This window comes from Pimephales promelas, chromosome 25 (genome assembly GCF_988280905.1).
Source record: "Pimephales promelas chromosome 25, fPimPro1.hap1.1, whole genome shotgun sequence".
Classification (NCBI taxonomy): domain Eukaryota; kingdom Metazoa; phylum Chordata; class Actinopteri; order Cypriniformes; family Leuciscidae; genus Pimephales; species Pimephales promelas.
In genome coordinates, this window is record NC_142793.1 from 15,082,964 (window position 1) to 15,104,106 (window position 21,143).

At 38.4% G+C, this 21,143-nt stretch overlaps 1 protein-coding gene across 4 annotated transcripts in view; it reads right to left on the reverse strand.

Moving 5' to 3' along the window:
- Window positions 1-21,143, reverse strand: part of ntrk3a (neurotrophic tyrosine kinase, receptor, type 3a) — a 219,439-nt gene that overhangs the window by 139,784 nt on the left and 58,512 nt on the right. For all 4 annotated transcript variants that reach the window (XM_039647923.2, XM_039647921.2, XM_089127992.1 and 1 more), the window contains exon 4: window positions 3,484-3,552. In XM_039647923.2, coding sequence (XP_039503857.2) covers window positions 3,484-3,552 — 69 coding nt within the window. The remainder of the gene's footprint in view (window positions 1-3,483; window positions 3,553-21,143) is intronic.

The following is a 21,143-nucleotide window of genomic DNA, read 5'->3' on the forward strand; positions in this document are numbered from 1 at the left end:
ATTGCTGTCATCATGTAAACTTACCCTTAGTTGCATTTAGAGGTTTACAATTACTAATCACACAATTTTTGTTTGTCGAATGATTAAACACACACACACACACAAAAACTACATAGACTACAGTCTACAGACTATGAGGGATCTACAGACAAGATTGGGAGACTTGATGGGGCTCTTTTGACTTGGACTAGCAAGTACACACTTGACAACCACTCAAAACACCATAGCAACACCTTAGCAACCACACACAATTGATTAAAAAAAAAAACTAAAATTAATTACATAATAGACCAATTAATGACCAAACAAATGACAATTCTGACCTTGCATTCTTGTGGCATGGGTAATTGGCACACCCTAGCAACACCTTAGCAACCACACACAATTGATTAAAAAAAATAAACAAATGAATTACATAATAGACCAATTAACGACCAAACAAATGACAATTCTGACCTTGCATTCTTGTGGCATGGGTAATTGGCACACCCTAGCAACACCTTAGCAACCACACACAATTGATTAAAAAAAAACTAAACAAATTAATTACATAATAGACCAATTAATGACCAAACAAATGACAATTCTGACCTTGCATTCTTGTGGCATGGGTAATTGGCACACCCTAGCAACACCTTAGCAACCACACACAATTGATTAAAAAAAAATAAACAAATGAATTACATAATAGACCAATTAATGACCAAACAAATGACAATTCTGACCTTGCATTCTTGTGGCATGGGTAATTGGCACACCCTAGCAACACCTTAGCAACCACACACAATTGATAAAAAAAAACTAAACAAATTAATTACATTATAGACCAATTAATGACCAAACAAATGACAATTCTGACCTTGCATTCTTGTGGCATGGGTAATTCCTACATGCTACTGCAGTGAGAAATAAGTTTCATTGTAGGCTGGCTTATCTGCATGGGTCGTTTTCAATACGCAGTGATTATACCCTCGGTCCTGAACCACACATACACTACGGCCCATCACCTCCCGGCCGTCAAGAAGAAAAACTGACAGCAATTATATGTGTGAGTACACTTGAGCGTGGGTGTGGACAAACACTCACATTCACGCTAAGACGTTTTAGAGGTGTTCGCATCAGTTCTTATAGAGTGACAGTGCTGGCACTGACTGCAGACATTACATGTGATTCCCACAGCCTGCGTCTCAAATTTTGGCAGCAGTGTGGCAGGTGCATCAGAGTCTTCCAAGACTGCAAATAAAAGTAAAGCAGTAGGCTAATGTGCTTAAACCATTATGCTAGTTATACAGGCCTTTGTATATGTAGTGCTGACTACTTAGTAGCACTGAATGTACTTCATATACCAAAACCATGGTTGAAATCACACTGGCAGACATACTTATTGCTTAAAGAACAAGCCATTTTAGAGGAAAAATGCTGTATTAAAGGATTAGCTTTCCATATTTGATATAGCATGCAACAGCTTTAAGCTTCAGTGAAATCAGCCATTGTCCAATTACACTATTTGTTCTTTAAATTATGAAAAAATGCTAAAAAATAAAATAATGCATGTATATTAAGTTGTTATATCGTATTATATAGCACACTTTTAAACCATAAGTAAAAAGTCTTTATCTAATTGAATCCAATTATTTTTTTATTATGCGACAAAGATCAAGTAATAATAATAATAATAATAATATGTTTATTTTATATAGCGCCTTTCAAAGTTCTCAAGGTCGCTTTACAGTTAAGTACAAATGAGCATCACATAACAACATGACATAGAAACAATACAATAAATTGAGACATAGAAACATGACATAGAAAAAATAATTATAACTAACTACAATTAAAACTAGTACAACTAAAACGAGCACAAAAAGAACATATATATATATATATATATATATACTAAATACTAGATACATTAGACAGCTTTCTGAATGTGCCAAAATTCACTCTGATGCTTGTATGGATATTTTTAACAGACGGATTAGTACACACAAACCCAACGAGAAATTATTAAAGCATCAAGAGACTTGCATATGGCATTCGTGCTAGTATTACGTAACAGTGCACATATGTAAAATGGTTGTGTTGTCCTTTCGGAGAGGGTGTCTCACAACCATTATCGCTTCATGGCTCTGGTATTACCCATATGACCTGTGTTATGTCACACAAAACTAATTTACCCTCAGTCTAATCGCATGACTTGTCCAAAGCGCAGCTGTGAATGTTAGGGAATTTGTCGTTTCCTTCTGCCCAGCAGAATTTAAATTAACCAAGAAGCTAAATGCCATAATATGATGTTAACTGCACATTTCAATAATAAACAAGAACATATTTAACCTATATTTGACTGGAAACCCCATTAGACCTAAAGGGCCAAGCCAAACATGCTAACTAGAAGGCTGTCTCTTGAATATGTAGCTAAATTAGGATAGTTACCCTCCAAGATAAAGGGAAATTAAACATGCTTTTGTTAGCGCTTTCCTTCTTGTAAGGACAACACATGTTCGATATCTCATAGGAAATCCAAAAGTACTCCTCTCCTTGGAGGATCTCCAAAGGACGTGCTAACCCTGCAGAGAAGATGGGCCACCTCAGAGGAGCTGTCCTGCTTCCCTGGCTTAAAATATCACATTTAGTCATGCGCACATGAATACACACAGACACAGATGCCTGTATGGATAAAGCCCTTTGCACTCAGCTGATTAGAGCTTGCTTGTTGGGCAGGACTGAGATGACACCTCCACTATAATTATGAAATTGATTTACCGGTACTTGATTTGCTATAAACAAAAGCCCAACGACTTGCTAACACTGATTTCACCTAAAAGGCAAACAAAACTGCTAAACTTTTATAATAATTATAATATAGAGGCTAGCCCAAAGACAAAGTCTACTCTACATTTTATAATTATTTTATAATATATATGGAAAATTATACTCGGGTCACTTTATTTAGTCGTTTTATGCCATGTCAGCATCCATCTAATGTTATTTTCATGGGGGAAAAAACACTTATTAAATTAATAAAAGATATTTAAAAGATACAATTGTTTTGGCGCACTTAAAAATTCTAGTAGTATTCCTGTTGATATTTCCTAAATATATCCTTTAGATAACAAATAAAAAACAGTAGAATATCAAGTGTTCCAATCAAGTACAATCCGATCATGGAAAGACCATGTAAATGTTCTTTACATCACATCATTTGCATAATTTGCGTAAAATGTATTGTGCATTTCCAATCAGATCCCAATCTGTTCAATCAATGAGATATGCCAGTGGCCATATGTAAATGGCTCCACTGAGATGACGTTCAACTTTGAAACCAACAGACAAATCTCACAAAGCCAAAACACTGATGAGCAACAATAATTAGCACATTATAAAAGGTACAAAGATCAAATATATTGCAGAGCGATAGTGGCTTAATGTGCTTTCACGACCTGGCTTGAGGGAATAAAGAAAGAAAGAACACATTTAACTTACAGCTCGAAAAGTTGGAGATTCTGAAAGAGTTGCCATGAGAGAGTTGTCAGAGGGTTCCCGGACAAGTTTCTGCAGGGAGAGAAAACAGAGAGAAAGAGAGAGAGAGTTTAACGGTTTAATACTGACTATTTGCGGTATGCCGATAAAGGAAACACAGGGAAGTCAAACAACGGCAGTGAGACGACCAGCCCAAAGTTAAGAGAATAAGTGCAACAGTATTCGGTACCTTGCAGCCTGGCAATTCAATAAACGGAGACTTGGTCATTTTGAAGACAACAAATTAAATCGAGGAGGAGGAGGCCTGGAGCCTTAAAAGCCACTAAACTCAATACAATGCGAAATGACTGTGAAGCAAATAAGCCCTGTTTTCAGAACAGAGCTTTCAGATGTGGGAGGCTGAGATAGAAGCATTAACTCGAAAACAGAAGGGAGGGTCTCTAAGAAACTGTTCGCAACTGATATTAAGTGTTGGTCAATCGGATCACAAGTGGATGACACTAAATACAGGTGTAAACGGGGTCTAAAACGTTTTGAGCTTGTCCACTTTCAATCACTTTATAGTCGAAAATGCATTAGACCGGATTGCTTTCGTAGTGGTTGGTTTGAAAAAGAAAAACGTACCAAGCATAATGTTCTCTCACCATTCCTGAAACCAAAGCTGTGATGTTTTCAAATGTAAATTGCGCAAACTCAATTAGATCGAAACGTGTATTTCATTACATTTGTTATTTATTAAGCACTTTTACACAACTGGTCGTTCAACAAAGTGCTGTACAAGAATGGAGACAAAACAACCGTACAAAACCACACAGACATTTAAGAACAATAAAATAAACGGCTCTAGAAACCCCACAAGAACATCTACTATACCTTGTTAAAAGCTGAATCTAGAAGATATTCCTTTAGCTTTTGTTTACAGAAAGTTAATATAGGTTCTAATCTAATAGAAATGGGAAGGTCATTTCAGAGTTTTGGGGCAATCGCTGAAAAAGCTCGATCTCCGCTTCTCCGTTTGGTTCTACAAGTCGTCAAAACCAGCTGGTTAGCTGACCTTAAAAACCATTTTGGTTCATATTTCTTAATCAGATTGGCTAAATACAGTGGGGCCATACCATGCAATGATTTATAGACAAAACATAACATTTTAAAATGTACTCTGTGGTCGATCGGTAGCCAATTTAAAGTTCTCAAAACTGGGGTGATATGGTCTCTGGGGTAGTCTCGCAGCTGCATTTTGGACCAATTGTAAGCGATTAATCAATGATTTATTTATGCCGACGTATAGTGAGTTACTGCACAATAGTCTAGTCTTGTAAATATAAAAGCATGAATGAGTTTTTCGAGATCACGCATGGTCAGAAATGGTTTCACCTTTGCTAATAATCTCAAATGAGATTGTAAAAAAAAACCCAAAAAAACATTTATAAACCCTTAATATAACCCTCATAAACCCTTCCCTCGAAGAAATCAGGTTAAAAGTGGACAAAAGTCATATCCCCTGTTACCGCTTTGGGTGTACAGTAGTACATATGAAAGCGCTATATAAATTCCTTCCTTCCTTACTTCCCTCATAAGAGACAGATTAAAACACCAGGTGTAAACCGGTATGTGTCTCCCTCATCTACTTGTGATCTGATCATCTTAAAACCAGCTGTAAACAGGGCTTAAATGAAGTTTGTGTCAAGTCTAGTAACTTATAAAGTAGGATGGCATGGAAATTAATGGTATTATGCTAATGTAACCGGTCCTACTTGACCCGCTCCAAGCTCGGGTCACCGGCGTGGGAGGCGCGCGCGCTAACAAGGACGGGTCACGGCACCAAATGCAACCGGTCCTGCTCGACCCACTCAGAGCAAGAAGGTAAAATATTATATTTTTTCTTAGACACACCTATCATTATCTAGGGTCGTATGGATTAAGTCAACTTTTCATAAGTCAACCGAACAGCACATATTCATTTGCATATTTTGGGTGAACATCCCTTTAAATGCAAAGAAAACATCAGCTCAGCTCTTGGATCTTTCCTCTTGCATACTTACATGCACAACACATTGTGGGACGGCAGCTAGCAATACCTCTCCTGGGGCTGAAACTAAAACCCTGGAGCCTTACTAACAGGCCTTCATTATCAATATTTATTGAATACTTCAGATCACTTAATACCCCAAACACTGGCCTGCTAAGATCCTATCAGGAACAGCTGACAGATAATCAATGCATCCAGATCCATCCTTTCGCCCCAGTGCTGCCCAGGGGACCGGAGCGCGAGGCTACCCGTCCCTGACCCGTCCCTTCACCTGCATTTTCTTTCATCATCTACTGACAGCAAAACAAAAAATCATTACAGCGAACTAGAACAAGTGTTCATAGAACAATCGAAGTCGAGCCCTTTCAACCTATATATCTATGTACACACATACATGCAAAGATTTGGATTTTTTTTAAGTGATAGGTGAGACTTTTACACTTGTGACAATTACAAAGATTTTTTTTTTTTTTTGATGATGATGATAAGAGCTCTTCTTTCATTATGTATTGAGGTTTTCACAAAAATATTAAGCAACACAACTGTTCATTCTTTTAATAATCACTTTGCCACCATAAGAAAATCTATTAAAAAATATTACATTTCCAAACGGTAGTAATATTTTATAAAAGTACAATCAACCTGGATTAAGTCATTTAAACTGTCATTTAATGTTGTAAAACTTATTAAAAACAGTTGAAACTGCTTGTAGCAAAAAACAAATTATTGATCATATTTTTTTGTCAATAAAATGAAAAAATAAATAAAATGTGAATACAATATTTAAAAGTGGATGTTCAAATGCTAAAAGCATTTATTGAATATCATGATTATGATGTCAAAATTATTAGAAAAGATTTTTTTTTTTTTTTTTACCAAATGGTTTACCAAAATGACTTTTAAAAGGAGAGTAGCCAAGTACTAAATAGCAGCTGTCTATTAAGTAGTACATTTAGCCTAGAATATAGAAATTATATTAGATATTCTAAAATGAACTAGTTTTTATTCTGCAGCAAGCATGTGTGTTAATGGTTCTTCTACACATTTTTGCAGCAAAAAGTCATGACATGGAGGGGGGAAAAAATGGTGATGGCGCAATGGATAAGACACATGACCTTATCCATCGAATCCACTGTGAGACACACTGTGTCCCTGAGCAAGACACTTAACCCCTAGTTTCTCCAGAGGCGTGCAACCTCTGACATATATAGAAATTGTAAGTCGCTTTGGATAAAAGTGTCAGCTAAATGAATAAATGTAAAATAAATAAATAAAAACCTTAAAGGGCCCTTTTGGCACATCATGGAGGAAAGTTTTCCTCCACTGAAAACAAGGTGTGCTTCATAGAGAGCTCTTGAAAGGAACCGCATGTGAAACAAAAACACCCACTTGTTAGATATTTTCAAGGCAAAGTCGCTTCAACATGCTAATGTGCCTGATTTGAATCTGCTTAGCCGGTCCCTAGTGTGGTGCTTAAGGAATCTCCAGCAGCAAAAAAATAAATAAATAAATAAAATAAAAATGTGCTTGCTGCTCTGACTTGTTGCCATAGCAACTTCAGCCTGTGAATCCTCACACTTTCTTTTCTTCCCATTTCCTGTGTCGCAGGATGGGAGGCAGGGAACCAGCTAACCAGTCAAGGAAAGCATCCTGACACCCACCGTAGACACGAGGTGGTGGCGGGTGAGAAAAAAGACGGATAAAAATGAATAAATTGACAAACAAAATAACCTTCGGTTCCTCAAACGAAAGTTTCTCGGTAATGCACCCACTCCTGCTCCGCTTGCCCTCGGCATTCTAATCACCTCATTAAATTGATAATGAGATTATTAAGGTGGCCTCCACAGGGACACACAAGGGCTCCGGATTTTGGCGAGGACATTATTATTCTCAGCACACAGAAGAGTTCATCTGGACATTGGGCTTTAAAGGAAAGGGGTCTGTGGGATCAGGACAACTAAATAACCCGGAGGGCTGTCCATCAAGGCTCGATTCCTTCTAGACCCTCACGTAATAACAAATCTTCAAATGGAAAAATAACTTTCAAGGACTTCAACAGCTAGGGGAACTGGATCATGACAAACAGAAGATTGTGAATATTGCCGAAGCAGTTAGTCGGTTTGGCTTACCAACAGAGCTCTAAGATTTTGATGGGGTTTTTTTAAAGAGAGGAAATGTTGAGGGCTGAGAGAGAGAGAGAGAGAGAGAGAGAGAGAGAGAGAGAGAGAGAGAGAGAGAGAGAGAGAGAGAGAGAGAGAGAGAGAGAGAGAGAGAAATCATTTCGAGTTTTCTCAAAAGAGCATTACAGGAGTAAAATTTAAGTAAAGACTTTCACTAAATCACCAATACTAATTATGCACTGTAAAAAAAAAATATTTTCATGATTTGTAATCATAACATTTTTTCTTTTGTCAAATCAACTTAGGTGATTAATGTAGTTCAGATAACATAATATTTTGAATTTCTGGTGGTTAAATTAATCTCCTTCATTGTATTAACTCAATTTTTTCCATTTCAATGAACTTAAAATTTTAGGCAATCAGGTTACTTATTTTTATAAGTTAAACCAACAATATTTTTTTTACAGTGTGGCAAAAATTCTTAGAAATATTCATATAATATATACTGTATAATAAAGCATGGCAGAAAGACAAGTAATAATCTCATAAAATGTTTCAGTTGTTACCAACAATAGTCAAACCCAGCCAGTCAACACTTTAGCAAAGTAGTTTAAAAATAAAATAAAAAAATAAAAAGTGATTTTTTTTTTGTTTCCCTTTTAATTTATCAAAAAATAATAATAATAATAATCAAGTCTTTCAATAACTACAAACATGCATTTTGGCTGACAAAAGAGTAAATAAATAAATGATGCATAATTTATCTATTTAATTATTATAATTTAATTAACTCCAAATAACAGATTTTTTAATTAGCAGGCTTATACTATTTTATATAAAAATTATAGATTTTTTTTTAATATAACACCGAAAATATAACTAAATCTTGAAATATTTTGTTAAATTGTTTTGAAGCTTATGCACCTACTTTCACTGAGAAAAATAAAAATAAAAAAAAAATCCAGGTTCTATTTTGGATACTATTCCTGGATAAATACACTTATTTATAAGCAGAATAACTCGCCTCTGTGTTCATGATTCAATGAGAATATAAAAGTAGATTTTCAAAGAACAGAAAATAATCACACACTCTCCGCTATTTTGAAAATAGAGCACAATAAACAAAGTTGTGTGTAAGCCGCCCGTTTTACTCCCTTGAGGGAGTTTAGCTCCCAAACAAACCTTTTCAGATTGCCGCAGACTATCAATTACGGTAATGACTTTCAGAGAAGAACGAGTCACGTGCGAGTGGTGAATGAGAACAGGAGTGCCTTTAAACACTTCCTGTTAGCCGGAAAATGGCTGTGCCCGTATATGTTTACACGTCCGTAGCAGGCCTGCATATGCTTGATGCGTGTGTAAAGGCGGAGGGGTCTCAATGTGTGCCCTTGCATACGAATGATGTCATTACCGTGTCATCCATTCAGAGTCAGGCACATGTGGGACGTGGGAAGGAGGGTTAAGGGCCTTATTGAGACAGATCATTCACCCGCATTAGCATAGAGAAAGAGGAATTATTGAGTCCTTCTGAAAGCTTCATTAGCTCCTAACCAGACATTGCACTCGCCAAGCACACGCTTCTGTGCACACTCGCAGGGTGTGTGACGGTCAGCCTCGGAGATGGTGATGACAATAAAAACGTCAACAGAAGCACAGGCAGCTTTAAAATATAGGTCTTTCCATCAAGCAGCGCAAACACATGAAAGCGGAATCGGGCCTTCACTCGTCTGTGGCGTAGCAAAGCTGCCCAAACCTCGGTCCACGCACAGGAAGTGTCCTTTTCAAAGGTCATACTTCGTTACAGTCAGAAGAAATGTCAGCTAAAATTGGATTTGGAGAAGAGGCAATAAAGAAATAAATCACACATCAAACGTGACGTGCAACCTCAATACAAAGGTTGAGATCATTATTACAGATAGAAATAGACAATATTTCTAAGAGCACTTTGGGAAAATCAACTTAACAGGTGATATTTACCGTGATAGCAGCAAATGAATTCCTGTGTTAAACGGACATGGTTTATAACCGTTCTGTGGCAAGCTACTCAAAAAAAAAAAAAAAAAAAAAAAGCTAAATGCTAAGCTATCAACTTCTATGCAGTGAAATTAACTACGCTTATTATTATTATTATTCGATAATTTATGATTAATGGCAAGCTACTAAAACATAGCTAAGATAGTATAAGTAAATAAGCTAAGCTAAGCTAGCCTTTAGAGAAGCAACAGTACAAGGCTAAAGTAGCTTGCTACATATAAAACACATGAAAATAGTCAGCTGTAACCTGAAAACAAAAATGTAAAGTAAAAAAAAAAACATACCCATGATACAGAAATCTATATCATGGCAATACAAAATCTAAAAAAAAAGAGGTAAACTTCTAATTATTGATTTTAAAATAGTCAATACCAAATAGCAAACCCTAATTATTTTGTTTTTTGAATATACAGTAAAAAATTACAATATATGCCACTAAAATAACTGTGTGTGTCTGGACACTGACTCAAATGAGTACTTTCACAAATGAAACTATGCTAAACCCATATAAGAAATGGACAATTGATTTCAACGGAGAAGGCTGAAGCCTGATTATTGCACTTCTTGTCTGATGTCTGAGCAACTGTGCAGGCTCAAACCGAGCTTGACGACAGTCTAACATTTGAAAATCTTCTAGTAGCTGTGCCAAGACAAATCTGAATCCCCTAATTCCTCAAAAACGTTGTTGAAATATACCTTTGCTTTTATGGACTCTCTATGGGCTTCTCCCTTGACTTTGTGCCTCCATGCCCCCCCCCCCCCCCCCCCCCATTGCCTCATAGACAGTAAAAGATTCCTCCTGTCTATACGTTAATGTATCTTTTGTGCGACAGAAAGTCGGCAAAAACGGCTTCTACAGGGCGGTAACATCAGATACAAAGTAATGGAGCCTTTTATACATTGTCGTGTTTCTTTAGAAATAAATAATGGACAAATTAACTCTTTGGACACCTCAGATGTAAAGTTATTCGCTGTCAAAGTGACGCCAAAATGAATGGGAGTCAATGGGATGCTAACAGCAGGTGAAGTTCTGCTACGCGAGGCTTCAACTTCCGTCTGATGGATTACCCTCTTGGCTAAACCACTAACAGAAAATACCAGACATTTATCTTGCTTAATTGCTGTCAGAGAAAATGTAAAGCTATAGTAAGTGCAAAGCTACTCAATGCCACTCAGAAACTTACTCATACGTAACCTTCAACCCTTTTACCCAAATTAATCTCAAAAAGTTGATCGAAAAACACCAGCCCAGACTAGGCTAAATTTGTACAACTTATCAATTAGCTATGCAACAATTCCACTATAAAGCAACTGGCCATTCGCCTCTAACATCATACTTGATAAAGTATTAATTTGCAAATCGTGTGACCAAATAGATTCAGAAAATAAAGAAATAAAAGTATGTATGTCCCCACTGCACAAACCTCAGTAATTAAAATCCAAATCTCTGATTAACACCTCAATTAAATAAGAGCATCTTTGTGAAGCTGGAAAAGGGAGCAGACACAATGAAGAGCAGCAAAAAAAGCCATATTGTATTACCTCGTTTTCCATACGCATATCGCTGCGGCGCAGCTGTGCCTAATTAGCCTCCATATTCACAACAACCGTGTTGTCCATGAACGGCCACGCCATGCACATCGTGAGCCTCACAATGACGTGACAGTGAGCTGTGCTCTCAATGCCTAAAGCATTTGGTGAGCTGCTCTGGGATGGCAGCGTCTCATCAATTATACACGCCGAAGGAGTTACGGGGAAGGCAAGGGCTAAACGGTCATAAAACGACAATTAGATACATAGCCTGCAGTGCCAGGTAAGGTAACTATGCATGAAAGGGTAACCGAGGGCCAGGGGCCGGCCCCGAGCTTCCCTCACCCAGGCAGCGGACCATGGAAATAGCATTCTACCTGTAAACAACAGACAACAGGTGTCACTCCCTCAGGAGGACGGTGTTATCTGCGGGACACCGCGGACGCTAGACAGGCACCAGAACGGACTGGCAGCTCTGATGAGAAAACATCTTTTATATCTGACACCTGCAAGACAGTAATTGCCGCTGTGGAGTTCTTAAGGGACTGTGATGCCTTTTGCGACCTCAAATAAACCTTGAAGATCATAAAAGGCGGATATTGTAGCTCTACAGTGTACAGTATTTTCCATATTTTGTACAGTCACAGGTCCGGTTTTGAAGGATAACTGGCATTTGGTTTCATATCCGACTTAGTTGCTTGGAAATTAGCTGCAGACACGCACAAACAAAACCCACACCTACTGCGCACCAGAGAGTCCCATCAAAAATAAATCCATATGAATATTTCACCAGCTTCTCTGTGACTATCCGACCAATACACATTCATCAAATGCGTCTTCAAGGTCAGAGTTTATTCCTCCAAGGCAAGGCTGGCCTTCCTTCCCACACATGGATATTCGAATCCCCTCTGTCAGCAATGTATCGCTCCGTTTGCTTTGTTCAGACTCGTTTCTACGGCTGCCTCATCCTCTACGCTTGTCTGCTTTCTACAGCTGTCAGTTATTCATGGCTTTTTGCACTGTCCCAGATACTGTAAGCCTGCTTTAAATGCTAATTCGCCCAGACTTAAACCTTTTGGCAATAAAAATAAATTAAAAGATATATAAATAAATAAATAGCCTACATACAATTGAATGGGGATAGATGCATAGCCAAACACTCTTTGGGGATTTAGAGTTTTGAAATAACAGATTTCTCTGCATTCAGATTTAAAAAAAAAATGCTTTCTCGTTATATACACTGCAGCATCCACCCTATTCTCAAAGTATCTGAAGTGGTTTGATAAAGAATTTGGTCTTCCTAAACATGCATGTAAAGACGCAGCACAAAAAAAAATGTGTCTTCTCGATGTCGACAACACAAACAAAACTCTTCCAGGCCTCGACTATGACTACAGTGTTTGAGGGCAGGTCAAAGTAGATGCTGTTCGCCGGCAGCCAATGAAGACATGTTTACAAACATTATGCAAATTTGTCATAAACCTAAGTGGGTTCGTCCAAGATGTAAGATTGGAATTTCTTTTAGGAAACAAAAATCTTTGACATTTGCAGACCTTTCACATTCACAAACAGCTACAATATTACACACAACATGAAAGGTTATATCCGAATAAGAATAATAGGGGTACTTCTCCTTTAAGACCACTTTCCAATAATGTTGATGTTACACAAATAGCCATGGTTTTATGCTAATAATAAATCAAAGTTTCAACGGTTCATATGGAAGCCGAAAGATTGGCCGTTACATAGAGCACACTACAATGGAAACAGTTTTTATATAGAACCCACAGCTATTCTCGTGAGACGGCTAGCCTACCACCTTAGGTCATTACCGCTGCAGTCAAATCCATGATACATAGCAAATCCCTTCCCACAATGCCGCAGAGGCCTGAAGGTGCTTGTGACACCACTGTCCTTACCTTGGCCTTCAAGGACTGAGGAGAAGGACAGTAGATAGAGGGACACGAAAGACAAATCTTCTTCTCCACTCAGTAGGGAGCAATTAATCAGTTCAAATATGTATTAGCGCCCCCAGAGACGGCCTCTGATACTACACCTAGCTGTCACAGCGGATAGAAGAACAAAACCAGAAAACTATAAACACTCGCGCCGAGTGGGCCTCGGGTCTGTGAGCTAACCGTCTCTTTAATGATCTCTGACCAGTGCTTGTCTCAGATTCGCACTTCACAGTGAAAGATTTATGACTTTTCAGGAATCTTCCATTCTAGCGCAAAGTCTGTGAGATTGGGAATTCTCCTTTGGGTCCCGGGCCAGGGGCAACAATTAGTGTTGTCAGTGTTCAGAACTGTGAAACAGTGGGTTATGGTTTACTATGATGTTTTTGACATATTAAATGTATAATTAGGGGATAATTGGTGCTACAGGAACTAAAAAAAAAAAGGAAAAGTTTCTCATATGAGACATAACCTGACAGAATATGAGCACAGCGGGGAAAATGAATGTGTGGTTGTATCACACACACAGACCCACAAGGATGTTCTCATAATGAACAGTTAGTATGAATAAGATAGTGCTTAGCCACAGGCTAACAGAAATTTGTGTGTGTGAGATTGTGTGTGTGTCAAAAGAGAAACCAAGGAAGAAATTGACAATAAGCAGCCGGTAAATGCCAGCAGCACCCCGTTTCTCTTGCCCTTCTCTCTTGGTCCGTTGGGAACAGTTGGCGGCTCAGAGCAATACATATAAAAACACTGATCTGGAAAAACGAGGATTACGGTAAATATATCACCAGCAGAAACAAATCTTTCTGCGGAGAGACTGGACACAAAAATACACAGTTTAAAGGGATAGTTTAGTTAGGGTTAGATATTTTAATTTACTGTTAGTGAATCAAAGCAAGGCGTACTAAAATATGCCAAAAATGTAAGTCCGATTGGATCACCGGGTCTCGTTTACAGGCCAGTTTGGGCTTCAACGCAACACCCATTCAGATCTCTATTCTTCTCTTCCAAATTTGTGTGTCTGCACATTGGTTTTGGTAGCGAAATGGGCTTTTGAGCTACATAAGCTTAAGTGAAGCACAGTCACGTACAGCCTGGCTCCCACTCGCTCATATCTCTCAAAACAATGAGCTGTCTGGTCTGGCAATGCCCCAGACAATGGACATTTGGGTCAGGGGAAATACAGTCTTCCATTGTGTCCAATCCGAAACCAGTGGAGCCATCCACTACCACAGCTGTTTTGGGCTGGAATCAGGTAGAATAACACATCTCCATTGCTTCCTTCTCCTCCAATGCCACGCTATCTCTGCAAGCAGACCCGAAAGGTATTGTAGGACGATGGGGCCCTGTGTCTCTCAGGAGAAAACTCAACGTTATTGGCTCCTTCTGAAAGTATCAGATAAAAAGATTGATGGACCGTTTGAGTATTTGTGAGATCCTAAAAACTGCAGGGTGAAGTCTGAGGCTGAATGCCCACAATCAACATTCACAGACAACCAATCAAAGAATGGTATCCAAGCGAACAAAGTAAACAAACATGCTTTCTCATTCAAAGTCGCCGTCTTTTTTGTTTTTGTTTTTTAATCCCTGTTTCCATGGCACGGGCCGCCGCAATCAGAGTGGCAGGAGATGAGATGCATTTAATTAGGACTTAATGAGATGACAGAGAAGGGATATGAGTCAGTTGCGAAGAACAACACGGCGGCATCACACTCCTCAGGTGACTGACAGGCTTGCGGCAAACACGGGCAGCGAGGGCAGCCATGCCGAACCACAACACTGTTGAATCGCAGGCCTTAATAAACAAGGATGCAAATCACGGCCGCCTAGCAAGAGTGGCTCTGCCTCGGGGCATTTGCTGATAAATACAGTGTTACCGAGAGAGGTTACACGTGTGCCCTGTCAATCAGTATTGTGAGTAACGATACGGCTAATGTTAGTATAGCACAGGCAAAAATGTGATGTAAATGCAATTTCACCAAACGCATCCTGATTCAGTATATAATTGCTGTATAATATAAATAATTGCAAAGTAGGTCATGTAGGCAGGCAAACATAGAGTATAATTAGCTATTAATTGGTACTTCCTGTTTATACAGACAGAAAAACAGAAACATTAAAAGGAATATTTCATGTTAAGTTTAATCAACAGCATTTGTGGCATGAATGTTGATTACCGTTTTAATCATAATAAGAATTGTGGTTGATTTAAAGGGTAACTAAACCCCTGGTCAGAGCCTGACTCCGCCCACTGGCAATAGTTGAAAAATGCTGAAAAAGTAGGCAGACCCCAGCGGAGATAGAGGGGACAAAATAGATGCTAAAACACTCTATCCTGATCGTTTTCAATACTCGCAATTCCAAATCCTGATTGGTTTTGACGAAACAAGCTGGTTTTATACTGCCAAAGAGCGTAGCTCGTACCAAGAGCGTGGTGAGCTGAAACCTGCGGAACATCCAATAGGAAAATTCAACTGCAGTAGCCACCGTTCAACCTGTAGAGGGCAGCACTAAGACGTTTTTACCATAGATATCTACTGTATATAAAGGCTAGATATCTCGTCCGCGCTGCTGGCCAATGGACGTCACCACCTGGCGGCCATCTTGTCACAGGCAGCTCGCTCACTCGTAACATTGTTTTAATGGTGCGTGTAATTTTTAAATAACCGTAACTTGCTCAATTTTCTACCGATTTTCAAATGGCCTGGTTTGTTATAAGCATCAGAGATGTAGTTATGACACTGCATACTTATGAATAATAAGTGTATTAATAAACAATCATCCAGAATTATAGCCACGTTAATAACATTTGTAAGAAACCAAACTGTCTGTAAATCCGTCAAGATTTCAACGAGATAAGAGTATTTGTGTTCGTGCTGATCACTCATCTTACATCAGATACCACAGAGTCCGCCAGAAAGCTTGCCTGTGACAAGATGGCCGCCGGTGATGACGGTAAAGACTCCGCCGTAAGACATATAGCCTTTTATATAGATATCTATGGTTTTTACACCATATATTGTAGAAATAAAACACTTTATACACAAATGTTAAAGGTACTCGAATCAATGACTGGTATTAATAAAGATCTATTCTTACAGTTCATTAACTAAAAAAAAAGTTGGTTTAGCGTTTAGTTACCAATACTCTCCGCTTCTGATATTAAAAAAGTGAATATTGTTTTGGACAATGGGGGGACAATTATTAACAATTAATAAAAGTCAAAGTGGTCCAAAACAACATTGATGACTTTCACTGTAAGAACAGAAACTCAACCGAGATATAAAGTAATTCAAATACAAATATATTTTCATTTGTGTGTGAACTATTTCTTTAAAAGCAGCAGATACACTGGATGTTACAAGGAAAACGATTGACACTGTCCTCAAAAAAAAATGTCTTGCTTAATAAGAGATCTTACGGAGTCAACCTGGCAGAAGCATAATCAAACATATAAGGACTGCAGCACAAGTCAGAAAAAATAATGAGTTGACTGAAGCACAAACCATTTCTCACGGTAAAGGTGAGAGAGGTGCACTTTACAAGGATTTATAAAGAACAGAAGGGAACAAATGGTAGAAGACAAAAAAAACAGATGGAGAGACAGACAAAAGTGGGACATAAAGGTGGATAGATTGAGTTATCATTTAGATACAGACCATTACCCAGGACCCTATACCATCTCTTTAAGGTTACAGAGTGACCGTGACATTAGTTTGGAAGGAATACAGTATGTCATCTACCTGTCCAGGAGATGGGCAGCACCCATTTGACCATCCAATCAGAACTCTGGAACATTCTCACTAGGTTTCAGGTGACCTTCCAGCTGCTGTGCCGAGCAAATCAGTCATTGATGGTCAGGAAGCCCCAAAACATTCTTGCGAATATCAGACACAAGGTGAGAAAAAAATCCTGTGAGCATGTTCGCCCCAGTCTAAAATTATGGCTTTTAGTGAAGCAAATGTGGGCTGATTGATTATTTTAAAGCACTTTCAGGAACTCTGTCAATCTGACCTCTTGTCTGTCTGCCTTTTGATCTTTCTCAACATCCTACTTTCGAAGAAAGAGCGAAAGCAGAAAAATCAAACACTCAGGCACTTACCGACAGCAGGCTGTGTATACGAGGCTGGTGTAAGTGGTATAATCTTGATTGAACGATCCAATACACAGAAGGCACAACAGGGCCCCACTTACAGGCTGTGTTCTATTCTAGTGCTACACAATTGTTGGTAATTACTTAAACAAGCCGCATTATTCAGAGTAAGAATAGTCCATAAGAGTCCTATTTCTTGCACAATAACGGCAGATTACAACTGTGTTCCACCTTCTTCTGTCGTCGCCTATCAAAAGGGCACTACACAAGCAACAATAAAGTTTAATCGTTTTTAAGTGCGTTTCCTCGTTTTGCTGATGCTTTTTTATCTTCTCAAATCAATAAGTTAGTAGCCTATTTAGGTGAGTATCCTGGGATTTTTTTGGGTTGATGCTGTGCCACAGAGTGAGACATGAATAGGGTAGGTTAGGTGAAAACAGACCAGCCAGTAGGAACAGAGGTTTTAATGGGTCAGTACTCGTAGCGTTTGATCTGTCCATCCATCCATTATGCAATTTATCTTTAAAGGTACACTGTGTAACTCTTTTAGTTTATTCTTAGCTAAAAACACTTAGTTGTTTCAAAAACGTATGTGCTCATTAATGTAGATTTACTTCGTTCAAGTAATAAAGTATTCTCGTGAGTGTAAAATATGCCATTGAAAATACATACGGGTAAGGGGTTCTAATGTCGGTCGCCATGTTGCCCCTCCATCTTGAAAGTACATTAGCCGAAGAGGGACATTCAAGCTTCGCCTTTCGCATTTACGTTTGAGTTAACATTCATGGACGAGGTCGAATTGGAAGCCATGTTAATCTTGGACTACATTGGCCACCGTAGGAGTTAAAACGAAATCGGAATTGAGAGGAACAGAAACTAATATTCACTGGATGGTCATATACCTTTTCACCGCTAGATGGAGATAAAAATCACACAGTGTACCTTTAATGAGTGTTCATGTTCATTGTGTTTGTGGCTGTGTCCGAAATCTCCAACTACTCACTATATAGTGGCCATTTTGTAGTGCTGTCCGAATGTATAGTGATGATTATTATACCCTGTATAGTGAAAAGTAGTGTACAACCGATGGTCACTAACCCAAACCCTACATACCATCATACATTGCGCTGATCGTAAAAAAGACGGACGGGCGGCAGCAATGACGTAATCAACGGCGCCGAGAGACGATCGAGTAGTGTCCGAAAGTGGTTTCTATTATGCTGGTGAGCTCTACATAGGGGATAGGGAGTTTGAGTGGAGATTTCGGACACAGCCTTTGTGTTTCTGTATGTTTGAAAGCAGGATTATTCATTAAACTGTATCAGGAAGGTCGAAAGTTTGGCCTGAGGATCCTGTGAGACTGGGTTTTATGTGACATATGTCATCCAGGCAGGTGGCTCGAACTAGTGCAACATAACAACTCCAACTGGAGGAGACTCTGTCACTTCCATGACCTCCCTTCATCCTCACACCCTTGATTGACTGCATGTAACATGAGTCCTCAGCATGATGTGTCAGGATGGCAAAGCCCACACCACATGTAATTCGCAGCATTGGTCCGGGACCAAGCATCCTGTCGGGCTCAGTGCTAAAACAGCGGCTGACATGAGTAAATGGGGTGTAGAGGAACTACGCAAGATGGTCATGCCTGCAGCTTTCACATCTGATGCCGACATGTGGGACTCTTTCTTTTGCCAACATCAAACAAAGTGAAGAGGTTGCCCTCACAGTTGTCTAAGAGCCTGTTCTTGAAAGGAAGTCCTGTCATCTTGTCCCAAATGTGCTTGAGTTTTATTTAGTTCTACGAATTATAATTCCATAGAAACTTACATATATGAAAGTACATAAACACAAATTTATACACTATCCATCCTCTACTCGCAATCACCCTCCTCACACAAACCCACATTTACACCTTTATTTTCCTATGATCGCTTTTATATCTCACAGCGAGATGAATTTATAATGGGAATTTGATAAACGATCTGTCACAACAAAACGTCTACTTGTGCAAGCAGCCATTTACTGGCCTACGGCCCGCCCACTCTATTAAAAGCAGGATTTTCAAAGCTGTTCGGTTCACAGCTGATTAAGGTCATTAAATAAGTGGGCTGGTTTACAGACTCGCCGTGGAAAACGTTTAGGACGAACAACATCTCTTGCTGAGCGACGAATGTTCAGTGAAGATGCAAACCTCTCTCATTAACACTGCTGCATATTCATTGGTGTTCTCGATTAAACCCCACCTGAATGAGAGGAATTTTAATGGGTATACTACCTCTGATGGCATGAGGCATTAACGTCCTGCCAACTGGCCACCTTGTTTTTTTTTTTTTTGCAGATGCTTTACTATTGAATCCAAGGCAACAGGCCAGAAGGAAAAAAATCAGCAGGTCCGAGCACACACTGGAGGAGGAAGGGGCGATCTTGAACTCTTTCCGAGCTGATACATCCTGAGCGGTAGGCACAGATGGTATCTTGATACTGGCATCTGTGACCGTTCGAAGGCATAGCGCCAGAAACAACATCGGGGAAAACCTCTGCCACTGACGGGACCAGGGAACTGGTAGACTTGGCTACCGCTTTCTCAAGCAGAGGTGAATCTATCTTAAATCATGGAACGTACTGCAGTAACTTTGGGAATATGATGATCGCCTATTAAGGGACATGGGATCTACTAAAAAAAAAAAAAGAACGAACAAACGAACGAAGGGTAATCATTAAATTTAAAGGGATAGTTCACCCAAAAATGAAAAAGTTCTTTCATCATTTACTCACCCTGAAGTTGTTCCAAACCTCTATGTGCTTATTTGTTCTGCTGAACTCAAAGGAAGATATTTGGAAGAATGTTTTAATCAAACAGATCTCAATCCCCATTGACATCCATAGTAGGAATAAATGTCATTAGAAATGTCTCTCAAAAAGTTAATATGTCTAATATTATCAAAAAAATGATTGTGATTTTAACAGTAAAAGACTGTAAAAATGCTACAGTGAAAAACTGTTAATTGGTTAACAGAACCTTTCCTTACTATATACGGTAAATAACTGTGATAGATCTTATGGTAAATTTCATGTAATTTTACTGTAAAATACTGTTAAATTTACAGTTTTTAAAGTGGAAATGAACAACTCATTGTATAATTTACAGTGAAAAAACGTAAATTGACATTCCCACAATTCCCTGCGTGACACTCCACACTTGATGTATTTTTGTTGAAGTAACTTGTTTCTTCATAGTTTGCTTAGTCTTTTTCTAATCAGTTAGGTACATGGTTTTATGTGACAATTTTAATGTTGTTAAATTAATATTTATTGCCTTTTTAAAATTTCATGTGTGTTACCATGATGGTGTTTAATGTTTGAGTGAATGACACTGTGCCGCTTCTATATGTTAATATTAAGTTTCTTGTCAAAGAGTTACATATGATGAGTTTCCATATATCATGTGACTCTTATTACTGCTGTGATTGATGGATGTCAGTATATTACAATGGTATAAAACAGATATTAACACTTAAAATAGTTGATAATTTAACAGTATATCAGATAATTAAATACGGTTTATTTCCATAAATTTTAAGTTAAGCCTGTAAAACCTTATTACCGTAAATTCTTGCTACCGTATTTTATACGGTAAATTTCTGGCAACCACAGCTGCCGGTATTTTACCGTAAATTGAACACATTTTTTTACAGTGCAATGAAAAAACATATAGAGAGAGATATAATTACATTGATCAAAATTTAAATATTAGAAATTAAAATAATATAATCCTATAAATAATATACATTATAATTTTTTTTACCTTCCCACATATGTAACACTTTCAAACACAGTATTTTTCCTCACACAGTATAAATGTATAAAATACAAACCTCTGCTTTCCCTGTTTA